General features: G+C 29.9%; 1 protein-coding gene across 1 annotated transcript; it reads left to right on the forward strand.

The window, feature by feature from the left end:
• The first annotated feature begins 572 nt into the window (after positions 1-572).
• Positions 573-2,030, forward strand: LOC140920513 (uncharacterized). The gene is made up of 2 exons (XM_073368795.1): positions 573-1,043; positions 1,644-2,030. Exons 1-2 carry the CDS (start codon positions 573-575, stop codon positions 2,028-2,030), a joined length of 858 nt encoding a protein of 285 aa, XP_073224896.1.
• Positions 2,031-13,436: the final 11,406 nt, after the last annotated feature.

A 13,436-nucleotide genomic window follows, 5' to 3' on the forward strand; every position in this document is an offset into this window, starting at 1 on the left:
GCACATAATCGACTCCAGAACACTAAACTTGGTTTCAAATACCATTTTTTTAAGAGTTTCCCAACATTTTTTCCCCCTTTTTTAAATAAACTTTCCTGGCGACTCCATTGAATTCCAGAAACACTCGAAATTTTAGGCCGCGACAATATTGCAAATAGTAAATAATTTATTTATCTATTGGAGCAAGTAATTAATATGTATTTGGTCGTGGCGTTTTTTTTTTTTTTTGGGACTATTAGAGACGAGGGTCGACGAAGAGGCAACAAGTTAGCACATCGGATTTGTATGGAGAAATCTTCAATTAAGGTAAGGGTGAGAGGAGGTTCAATTTTATGAGTATAAAATAACATGGTATGGACGGAAATGTCATAATTCCCAGAGATTCACCCGATGCTTAATACATACGGCAAACCTTATTGAGTAATAATAATTAATTTAACAACATATAAATGGTAATAGTGAGGACTAACATATAATTTAGAAACCTATAGAATTGCTGTGAATTAATTTATATTAATATTGCGTGTTATTTGATTTTATGAAACCTTATATTAATTGTTATTGTATGAATGATGTGTATTTTGAGTGCTCTTATCTACTCGATTGAAATTGTGATATTACCTATATTAGTTGCAGCATTGAAAAGTGGAGATGCAAAGAAGTCTGAAACATTGGAAAGTGAGGAAGCAAAGAAGAATGCTGAAACATTGATAAGTGAAACACCAATATTGACTGCAGCAAGATATGGCATAGTTGAAATGGTGAATATGCTTGTAAAAGAAATTCCAAGTTCCACCTATGAAACTAACTTGGAAAATAAAAATATATTATTAGTGGCGGTTGAGAACAAAAGGACAATTGTTGTTGAGTCATTAAAGAAATGGTTTGAAGAGCGCAATGAAAAAAATATATTTGATAACCTAATCCAAGATGTAGATAATGAAGATAACATAGTGTTACATTTGGCAGCTACACTAAGTAATGAAGATTGGTACATATCTGGAGCTGCCTTGCAAATGATGTGGCATGTCAAATGGTTTCAGGTATTTTATTTTTTATTTTTTTTATATAAGCATAAGTATAACTCCAACTTGACCATGTTAAGATTGATTTATCAAGTACTTATTTAGTATTATCTTCTTTCACATTTTTAATTTGGATTAACGCATCTTTAAAAAATCGATTAGTAACGTCAGAGGTGTGTCTTATCTTATAATGTATTTTAAAGTCTCGTCTCTTTTGAATACAAGATTTATATTTCTTCTGATACACTCCAACACCTCTAGCACTCTAGATTTGGTGTGTAGATAACATGGTGAATGACTCGATAATTTAGCTTGATACCATTTTACACTTATAATTGGACTTAACCTATGTTTTAAAAATCAACTTAGAGAGATGACCCTTCTTTTATAAACCATTTTCATGTTATTTCTCTTTTCAATGCATGACTTTAGTCATTCCTACTATCTTTTAGTATAAACACCTGTTAAAGTGTATATAAAAGATTATGAAAATAGTTTATGACATATAGTGTTTTGACAAGTCTAACTTTGAAAGTTGAAATGATTGTCATCGATAGAATATCTCTTGATAATTTGATATACTTTTACTTTTACTTTCTAACTACTTGCATCATGAAGCAATATGTGAAAGGACTAGTCCCAGATCATTTTACAGTTAGAACCAACAATATGGACAAAACTGCAGGAAACATATTCAAGAAATCACATAAACAACTAGTACGAGATGGTAGTGCATGGCTAAAGGACACATTAGAATCTTGCTCTGTAGTTGCAGCACTCCTTGCGGGTGTTTCCTTTGCTACATCAAGCACTGTACCAGGTGGCAACAAAAGTGAAACAGGTGAACCTGCATTGGAAGGAAAGCCTGCATTTGATGCATTTGCTTCGTCATCAGTAATTGGCCTTTGCTTCTCTATCATTTCACTCATAATGTTCCTTTCGATACTCACTTCTCGAAAAGAAGCCAAAGATTTCAGAATTGATTTGCCTAGGAAACTTCTTTGAGGATTGAGTTCCCTTTTCTTGTCCATAGTTGCAATGTTCGCTACTTTCTGCTCTGGCAATTTCTTTTTGATTGACCAAAAATACAAGCACATTGTGCTCCCCATTTATACATTCACTTGCTTCCCTGTGACTTTGTATGTAGTACTCTACATTGATCTTCTTAGAGGTATTCTAACCAAAATTCCAATGAAACCTGATAAGGGTGAAGACTTATAAATGTGTATAATGAATTGAAAATGTGTTTAATTTACACAAATAATAACTAGAGTGAATTGAGTACTACTACCTATACTTGTAGAAATTTATATATTTCTGTCTCATGTTGGATTGTGCTTATTTAAGTAAGATTCTAATATCATGTGCTCTATCAATGCTTAAAGCTAATAGATTATTTAGTCATTTACATCCTTTATTGTCACTTTTCTACATGCCTAATTGATAATTAGCAACTACTTAATTTTGACTGGTTAGTTACTATTAAGTGGCTTTATTGCACCACATCATATTTAAGCAACCCACATTTTCATACTTTTGCCCTAAATGATAGTTGATTGTAACATAAAAATCTATTTTTAATTTCAATGCATTCATTCTTTAAAGAAATCAACCTGCAACCTAGATGAGTTCAAACTTCAAATGGGAGAAAATGTAACGAAACAATTGCTTATTTAATAGAATTTTAAGAACCCAATAAGTAAGTTACATCATAAGTCTCTTAGATTTCTCAAGAACAAAAGGGTGAAAAAGTAGTTATCGTAGGTTTTGCAGTCTTTTCTTTAATGGAAAAGTAAAGTTGGTGAGTCAAGTTGAGCATAAAAAACAAAATGAACAAGAACATTAAGTAGCAAGAATATTGAGAATTTAAAATTTAAAATAGGGTGGCTAAGTTTACATATCAAAGTCAAATTTTAACAATAGTATAGATAAAATAAGGTATAGCAAACTCCTTTTTTGAAGTTCATCAATTGTATATAGAAAATAAAAATAAAAATAAAATAAAAAAAATAAAAAGGAAACAAAAAATAGATTGTTGTGCACAATTTCATGTAGACCAAAGCCAAAATTGATATATATTTATCCATGAAGCAAATTACATAGTTTTGTTAAGAGGCAAGGTTGGGGCCCAGGTGGACACGGGCTAAGCCATCAGAGTATCTCCACTGGTAACAGGCTGAGCATTTGCCCCAACTTCATATTGTTTTCTAACTTACATAATTTACAAGACCAAGTGTTGTGCTTGGTAGTAACATCTTTTGATTGTTGTGAGCAACACAATTCACATATAGGCGCTAATGAGTGCATTAATCCAGCACCATTCGCATGCATTAGAAAATGTTACAAGACCATAGGTAATGTTAATTATATTCTTTAGAAGGAATAAAAGTCACATCACTATTTCAAGAACACAATAATAAACCTCAACTTAATGTACTTTGTAACAACACAAAAATGAATATGAAAAAAAAAATTATGAGATGAATGATAGATGTATAGTTAAATACTTATTTTATTTAACAAAGTGCACGTGAGACACTCCCACATTGCAGGTTCTTCATAATGAAGCATTCTATTAACAACATATAGTGACCTAGATGAACATGATAAATTTGAAGAACTAGATCCTAATTGATAATTTGTTTGAGAACGTGAAACACTTTCTAATCCAAAACTTCTTCGTTAGGTGAATACCTGTCACACATATCCCATAGCTCAGATATAAACACGTATGTAAGATGACCGACTTCAAGCACAATCAACTTTAAATTGGAATCACAGCACAAAACACATAGCACTTGATTTCAAAATAGCATGTATTCAAGCAGAAATATACATAATAGAAATTTAAGTAATTAATAAAATTTAATAATTAGAAAACCAACAATTAACATAATTAATAGTATATAATAGGAATTTAAGTAATTAGAAAAATTTAATAATTTATTTTATAAATGTTGTTTACTTCTATAAATAACTTATTTATTTAAATAACTTATTTTGTCGAAAATAAAACTAACACAAAATATAACTTCTATAAAGTCTAATTTAATTAAATAATTTAACTAATATTTTTATCAACTAAAATAAATCAAGCAAGACAAGAATATCACTGCAGGTCACGCATAACAAAATAACACAAACATACCTAACACATCAATTTTATGATTATCGAAACTAATCAAATAAATAAAATACACAATAGTCCATTCAAAAAATAGTCACATCATAAATCGTCCCCATGTGATTATCACGCAAAATAATTAAATAAAAATAACGGCTATAACTATTCAGATAAATTGAGGGTGATAAAATTTAATTTAATTTATTTACACATAGAATAATTATTAATTAAATAATAAATCATGACAATTACTAAAAAGACACATATATAATATTTATGAAAATATTGGGGTGTTACAGATTCAAACCCTAATAATTCTCCATACCCTGAAAATTCAACAATCTTCGTCCTCAACCCTAAACTCAACAATCTTTATTGACATCTCTAATCATAATGGTGGTTATTGGATCTACAATAAACTATGTAGAGGGATGTCAGTAGTGTATATATGATTTATCTCTCCTGCATAATAGGAGTTGTGTATTAAGATAGAGTGATATGTTAAATGTGCATGGCCAAACAAAAATGGACCAATATAAGTTATTGGATACATTAAGGGAATTGAGAAACGAATTATCGAAAAACTTGTGAAATATTTGCAGTTCTAGCTTCTATATCGGAAAATTTATTAAAAAAATTCCGGTAGTTTTATGAAGAATTTTATATGTTTCTCAGTAACTTTTGTGGCAAGGAACATAAATTAAATTTTTCAAAAAACCTTTGCGAATTGCAATTGAGTTTATAAAATAATAAAAGTAAAAAACGGTTAAAACTAATATTTAAAAAAATTGTGGAGGTAAACATATAACCTTGAAAATACAAGGTAAAATTTTCTAAAACTAATAATATGTTATATGTCATTTGAACTTTTCTTAATAAATACGAAAAGAAATCAACTTCGCATCTTTTAAAAGGTAAAGGAGTTATATATAAAAGTAAAATAAAAAACCCAAATATTATATTAAAATAAGATTAAAAAAAATGTGACTTTTACAAATAAATCACTCATATTGAAGAAGAAAAGAAGTAATTGATATTTAAACCAATACGGAAAAATGTAAAAATGTGATAAACAAATAATGATAGATACAAAAAGAGAAAATATATAATAGGATTTGTTATTAGGCGATTCCTTCGACACGATAGAAACTCAGCTTTCTATTGTGAATTGCGATTCCTTCGATCCTTTTTGTACAATGTCCATGGATGCACTTTTGCTCGGTGTCTGAAAAAGTTTAATGATAAGATTAAGGTTCTAAACTACTTACTTAACTACTAATATACATAATAGTTCATTTATTCATCAACTTCATTAATCTTTCTCTCTTATTTAGGTTCAAATTTTGTGTTTGATGAACTTGTCAAGGCAAGCTGTTGTTGAATTCCTTTGGTTACTTATTACATTACCTTTAAAGCAAAATATGTTGCACATCCTCATCCTTCCGACAACCCTGCTACAACTTTCCAGGCCCACGTATGCAACAAGCTGTCTAGAAAGAATTCGTATGTGGTCAAGTCGTGTTCCATTAAAACCTAACACATGCACCATGGTAATAATGTTGCATTATTATTATGTATGTTTAATTTTTTAGTATATTCAATTTAGATTTTGTGCAATGTGATTGTATGCTATGGTGGTCTATATTTCTTTGATTTTTTTAAATCTATATAATACCAAGTTTGAAATATCAACTGTTTGACCTTGATTAGATGGTTCAGATGTGTCTGTGTGAATGAAGTCATAGGGTTGTGACTGCACACAACCACATACATTCTATTAGAGGATAATCAGCTTTCTTAAAGACTTAATTTTCTTTTCAAAAAGAAAAGTCTAGAGACTTAAAATTGATAACAATTTACAGTTATTTTGAACTAGTATTTGATTACTATTTTCTAAAGTTGTGTTGCCTAGGGTTTTAACTTGCAAACATTTGTTTGAAGTTTGGGATAAAATCCTTGAAAGTTCCCTTGGTGCTAAGGGGTCTTTACTGCTTCAAGAATATCCATCACCTTTTGGGAACCTCAAGTAACTCTATCAAGTCTATATCTCACATACCAAGTTCAAGTGTGCATTATGTTGTTAACTTTGTTGTCTCTTCCAATGTAACATCTCATTCACATAATGTACTTTCGGTATTATAGGTTAGGTCATCCACATCATAGTACCTTTAAAAGTGTGCTTAAGTTTCGGAATATTAATCTACCACATAAGATAGTTGTTGATTTTTGCAATTCTTATTATTTGGACAAGTCTCGTCGCTTGTATGCTCACCCTATCTGATTGTATACTCAACACGTTTTTAAGTAATACATACTGACTTGTGGGGTCCCTCATCTTCCACTTCTAGTGGTGGCTATTTCTATTACATTTTCTTTGTGGACGCCTTTGCAAAATAAACTTGGATTTACTTTCTTAAAAACAATTTCGAAGCCATAAGTGCATTCAAGCTATTTCATGCTCTCATTCAAACTCGATTTAATACACAAATAAAAGTTGTTCAATCTGATTTTGGGGGTGAATATAAATCTTTACTTAATTGGGTATGTCAAAGAGACTCACGTGCCCTCACACCTCTCATCAAAATAGTAAGTACTGTTGAATGTAAACATTGACATATAGTAGAAATGATAGTTACATTACTGGCTCATGCTTCCTTACCTATTCCTTGTTGGGATAATGCTTTTACCACTACAATTGATCTCATTAACCAATAATTATCGTCCTCTACACTCACCGATTTCTCATCCCCTATCATGCTTTGTTTAAATTTATTCTTGACAACAAGGACATTAAATTTCTGTACTTTTTAATGAACACTTTTTTTCCATTTATGATATTATTTCCTTACCCAAATCTTCCAAGTTGATGGTGACAAGTCCAACACTATAACCCAAATCTTTCTGTGTTTTCCACTAACCCTCTAGGCCCTACATCCACTCTTCGTTTATAACTTGGGTGATGTCACCTTGAATGCATTGGTATATGTCTTCACCTCTTGAAAGCCATTGGAGAGCTGTCAAGTTCATACTAAGGTATCTCAGGTTGACTGTTAGTTATCATTTTGTTAGACAGTTAGTGCCAACGTGGCAGTTTGTTATCTCCTCGTATCCTAGTATATAGTCTTGTTCAAAGAGATAGATGATCAAACATTTTTTCATTGTAACTACTATGATCAAATGAATAACGATTCTCTGCATTTTCCTTAGAACATCCATTAATCAACGGAAATAATTAGGACTATTTGTTATAGATTTAAAAAGAAAAAGTGATTTTAATATTCTATAATTTAAAGATTATTAAAATAATTAAAAATTGTTTTATTTTAGTCCGTCATAGTGAAAACTATTTTTTTATAAATAAAATCATTTATAAAAAATAATTTTTTTGAAGCTGCTATATCTCAAAAAATCAATTTTTAGATTGTTTTTAGTTTTATTTCTTTAAAAAACTACAATAAACAGATATAAACTTTTAAAAGTAATATTTTCTTGAAAAAAAATAAACTGTAATAAATATACTTTAAACTCCCTACAAAAATAGTTTCTTAAGCCCAAACCTTCCCCTGACCAAAAAAGAAAAAATTGACCCATCATTTAATATGAAGAAAGTTTCAATTCACAAAGGTACGTGCATTTTTAAAATCAACTTAAAAGATGTGGCTTCTTGCATCATAAATTTAAAGTCAAATAACTCTGGATTTCTTGCATCATTTAATATTATTCTTTATTTGATAAATTTGATGTTGTTGGAGATAAAAATATGAGTTTATTTGAATATTTGAGTTATGCATTTAATGAAATTTGCATTATATAGAAGATAATTATTAATTTTATGGGTTTTGTTTGAAAATTTTGATGATTTTTTGTAAAAAAAAAAATAATATTGTTGAATTTTTAAAACATAAAAGATCAAATTGTCATTTAAAATTAAAATAAAAGACCGAATCGAGAAGAAAAAAAAGATAAAGTACTCAAACGTTAACTGAAATTAAGTTAAGCAATCGCGAGTGTTATTTAACCAATATTTATATATGGAAGATTTCAACATTAAAATTAATGGGATTCCATAACTTAAAATTATGCCAATGTATTTTATTAAAATACTAATACTCCTATTTTTAACAAATTTGAATAATAATAAAACACATTCTACCCACACTAGTGAGCTTCATAGATTGTATTTTGATGATATTTCTGAAACTTACATGCTAAGGAATGTCCTTCTAATTGTTTGGTTTTTTATTTTAATTAAGCCTTTGCCCTTTTGTTTTACCTAAAAAAAGCACATCCTACCTACACTAATTAAAAGACATTATATTTGTCACTCATTTGCACTTTTACCACTACTAGACTTAGAGAAAAATGTTAAACTAACAAAGTATAAAAAACAATTAGTAAAATCAACAAAGTTTTCTTGGTGTGAACAATTGTTTTTTTCAAGAAGGTATGAACAATTGTTAAAAATGGTTGATTAACATCTTGGAATCAATGTTATATAGCTGCAATGTTAGATAAATGAATATAAATAATTCATGATTAATAATTGAGGTGTGTCACAACTCACAAATTCAAATGAGAATAGATGGACTTTTTTTTAATAAAAGAGAATATCGAAATTAAAATATTAATACATACAACAAACTTATAAGTACATACCATTAAAGTTATTTTGATATACATAAAAGGATATTTTAGTATATATCATATATTAATTTTAATATATATATAATTTTGTCAAAAAATATTAATTTTCAATATATCAATTATACATTTTTTAAATAAACATTTTAATAGTGCAAAGCATAAGTGTCTTTGTCTCTTGGAGGTCATGTACATCCTATGCATTCACTTGCCATCTCAATCTTGGTTGTGTTCACTTGACATCTCAATCTCGGTTGTGGGATTGAAAATCATTCATTTTTTTAATGATATTTCAACATACATTTGTGGCTTTGCTCTTTGATTTTAATGTAGGTGTTTTGTTCTTTTGATCTTTACTGTAGAAAATACTTTTGACTTACCATGCCATACTTTAAATTAGATTGTAACATCCTATAATAATAAAAATAAAACAAATGTCACCTGGTGCAATGCACACTTCTCTTAATTTATATACCATAGAAGTCTTCGTATGAAATTGCAATACATGAATGAAAATCACGATCCAAATTGAGGTTATTTTTGAAGATATGCAACTATAATAGATTCTTGAATATAATTTGATAATATCACTATAATGTATCAAATTTAAAAAATCCTTAGCTAATTGCATTATCTGTTTGTCAGTTTGGTTCTCAAAATTGTCAATTATTAGTTAATTAATTTGATCATCAAATGTGTCTTCTATTTATTAGTTGAGTCTATAATTAACAGAAGACACACTCGAAGATGTGTTTGAAGTTTCAATATAATTTGGTATATAATTTGAGTTCATAAAAGGTTAAGTAACATTACTAATACTATAATCACTCTGATAAACATCTCATTTTACAATCTTTCCACACTATACTTGCAGAAAAGAATCATAGTGAGGATACAAAGATTTCTGAAACATTGAAAAGTGAAACAGCAATATTGATTGCAACAAGAAATGGCATAGTTGAAACAGTAAATGAGCTTATAACAAAAATACCAAGTTCCATATGTGAAGTTAACTTGGAAAATAAAAATATATTATTTGTGGCGATTAAGAACAAAAGGACCATTGTTGTTGAGTCATTAAGGAAACAGTTTGAAGAGTGCAACAAAAGGAAATATTTGATAACCTAATCCAAGTGGTGGATAACAAAGACAACACAATGTGACATTTGGCAGCTACACGAAGTGATCGAGATAGGCACATATCAGGAGCAGCCTTGCAAATGATGTGGCATATCAAATTGTTCCATGTACTTTTTATATATAAGCATAAGATCAACTCCAACTTGACCATGTTTAGATTGATTTGTCAAGAACTTATTTAGGGTTATCTTCTTTAACTTCTTAAATTAGGATTAACTTATCTTTAAAAAATCAACTAGTAAAGATAAGGGTGTCTCTTATCTTGTGTATTTTCAAGTGTCGTCTCTTTTGAAAACGAGATTTGAATTTCTTCTGATACACTCCACCATCTCTAACACTCTAGATTTGGTGTGTAGATAACATGGTGGGTGACTCGATAATTTAGCTTGATATCATTTTACATTTTGAATTGGACTTAACTCATGTTATAAAACACAACTTAAAGAGATGTCCCTTCTTTTATTAACCTTTTTCATGTCATTTCTCTTTTCAATGAATGACTTTAGCCATTCCAACTATCTTATAGTTTAAACCTCTTGTTACAGAGTATAGAAAAGTTTATGAAAATAGTTAATGACATTTAATTTTTGTAACAAGTCTAACTTTGAAAGTTGAAGTGATTATCATTGATAGAATATCTCTTGATAATTTGATATGATTTTATTTTACCTTTCTAACTACTTGCATCGTGGAGTGGTATACTAAAGGACTAGTCCCAGAGCATTTCACATTTAGAACCAACAAAATGGACCAAATAGTAGGAGAAATATTCAAGAAATCTCATACACCGCTAGTACAATATGGTAGTGCATGACTAAAGGAAATCTTGCTATGTAGTTGCATCACTCCTTGCAGGTGTTTCCTTTGCTACATCAAACACTATATCTGGTGGCAACAAAAGTGACACAGGTGAACCTGCATTGGAAGGAAAGTTTGCATTTGATGCATTAGCTTTTTCATCAGTAATTGGCATTTGCTTCTTTGTCACTGCACTCATAATGTTCCTTTCGATACTCACTTCTCGAAATGAAGCCAAATATTTCGTAATTGATTTGCCAAGGAAACTTCTCTTGGGATTGAGTTCTCTTTTCTTGTCCATCGTTACAATGTTCACTACTTTTTGCTCTGGTCATTTCTTTTCAAGCATATTGTGTTCCTCATTTATACATTCACTTGCTTCCTTGTGACTTTGTATGCAGTAGCACAACTTCCACTCTACATCGATATGCTCAGAGGTATTTTAACCAAAATTACAAAGACAAGTGATAAGGGAGAGGACTTATAAAGTTGTATGATGAATTGAAAATGTGTTTAGTTTGTACAAATAACAACTAGAGTGAATTGAGTACAACTACCTATGCTTGTAGTAGTTTATATATTTATGTATGATGTTGGAATATGCTTATTTAAGCAAGATTCTAATATCATGTGCTCCGTCAATGCTTAAAATTGATAGATTATTTAGGCATTTACACCATTCATTGTCACTTTTCTACCTGATTATTGATAATTAGCAACTACTTATTAAGTGGCTTTATTGCGGTACATCATATTTGAGCAACCCACACTTTCATACTTTTTCCTTAAATGATAGTTGATTGCAACATAAAAACTATTTTTAATCAACCTGCAACGTAGGTGAGTTCAAAATTCAAATGAGGAAAAAATGTAATTGAAATAGTTGCTTATTTAACTTAATTTTAAGAACCACATAAGCAAGTTACATCGGAAGTCTCTTAAATTACTCAAAAACAAAAGTGTAAAAAAGTAGTTATCGAAAGTTTTGCAATTTTTCTTTAACAGAAAAGTGAAACTGGTGAGTCAATGTGAGCATAGAAAACAAAATGAGCAAGTACATTAAATAGCAAGAATATTGAGAATTTCAAAATACAAAAAAGGGTGGCCAAGTTTACATATCAATATAGGGTGGCCATTTACATGCATTACAAAAGGTGCAATATGTTACAAGATCATAGGTAGTGTTAATTATATTCTTTAGAAGGAATAAAAATACTATCACTATTTCAAGAACACAATAATAAAACTTCACTTAATATACTTTGTTACAACACAAAAATAAATTAAAAAAATAAATTCGAGATGAATGATAGATGTGTAGTTGAATGCTCATTTTATTTAACAAATTGCACATGAGACACTCCCACATTGCTGGTTCTTCAGACTGAAGTGTTCTATTAACCAAAGATAGTCACCCAGATGAACATAATAAATTTGCAGAACTAGATCCTACTTGATAATTTGGTTGAGAATGTGAAATACTTTCTAATCCAAAACTTCGTTGAGACCTAGTCTGATGTTCATTGAGACATCCATTTTTTTGGTTTATACATCGTCAAATCAACAAATGCAGGGTTACTAGATGAGTGAATTGGTAAAATTGAATCCTTGTCATGATTTCTTTTACGAGATGTCAGATCCAAAGGTTGAAAAGAATTGTCTGTTGGTCTCAAGCTTCCAACACCTTTCCACTTATTTTCAATATTTTCAGTAGATTCACTGTTAACATCTTCGAGATACGATTTATCACAAGATTGAGAACCACACCACATGTCATCTTGTAATCTCCTTTATGTAGCCATCACAACTAACTATGCTGAAGTAAGTGACTTCATTATAAAATTAATGCAACCAATACGATTTGGTTCAGATAGGAGAAGAGATCCCAACTGTAATATCTTTTCTGCAACTATGAGTAAAATATTACATATAGATTAGTGAAATCCCTCAATAGAGCCAATTATCCCCTTAGAAATCAATTCTTCACATTCCTGTGCATGATCAGTGAAATAGATATAAGAGCAATAAATAAGCAAATCTAATAACCTGTTATGAAAGGAAAACACAATTTTCTACTTAATTTACAGTTGTAAGCAATTATTGTTAGAGAAATGAAGATATTTATAATAGAAAACTCACAATTTTACTCCAACCGCATATAAAATATTAAGTCTTGTACATATTAAGTATCTTAAGCTTTCAATGAGGCTTTTGATAAAAGAAGGGTTCTCATTTTGTCCATCTTCAAACTTTGATCATTTCAATCCGCTCTCCATTGGTGTGTTCGCCGGATTGCAATCAAACATTTTAAAGTTATTCAAAACTTCCTTTGCATAGTTTTCTTGAGAAATAAATATATGTTTTTCCAGCTGTTTTACTTCTAGGCCTAAGTAGTACGACATGAGCCCAACATCAATCATCTTCAACTCAAGCACCATGACATTTTTGAACTCTTCAAATAAACTTGGATTGTTCCCGGTGAATATAACATCATCCACATAGAGACAAGCAATCAATATCTCCATTCTCACATACTTTAATATAAAGAGCATATTCATTAAGACAACGACCAAACCCATTGTCTTAGAAGTATTTGTCGATGCAACTATTCCGTACTCTTGTTGCTTGCTTTAATCCATACAACATTCTCCTTAATCTCAAAACTTTATTTTCATGTCATTTCATCGTGTACCCCATTGAATGCTCAA

Source organism: Cicer arietinum, chromosome 5 (genome assembly GCF_000331145.2).
Source record: "Cicer arietinum cultivar CDC Frontier isolate Library 1 chromosome 5, Cicar.CDCFrontier_v2.0, whole genome shotgun sequence".
In the NCBI taxonomy this organism is placed as follows: Eukaryota; Viridiplantae; Streptophyta; class Magnoliopsida; order Fabales; family Fabaceae; genus Cicer; species Cicer arietinum.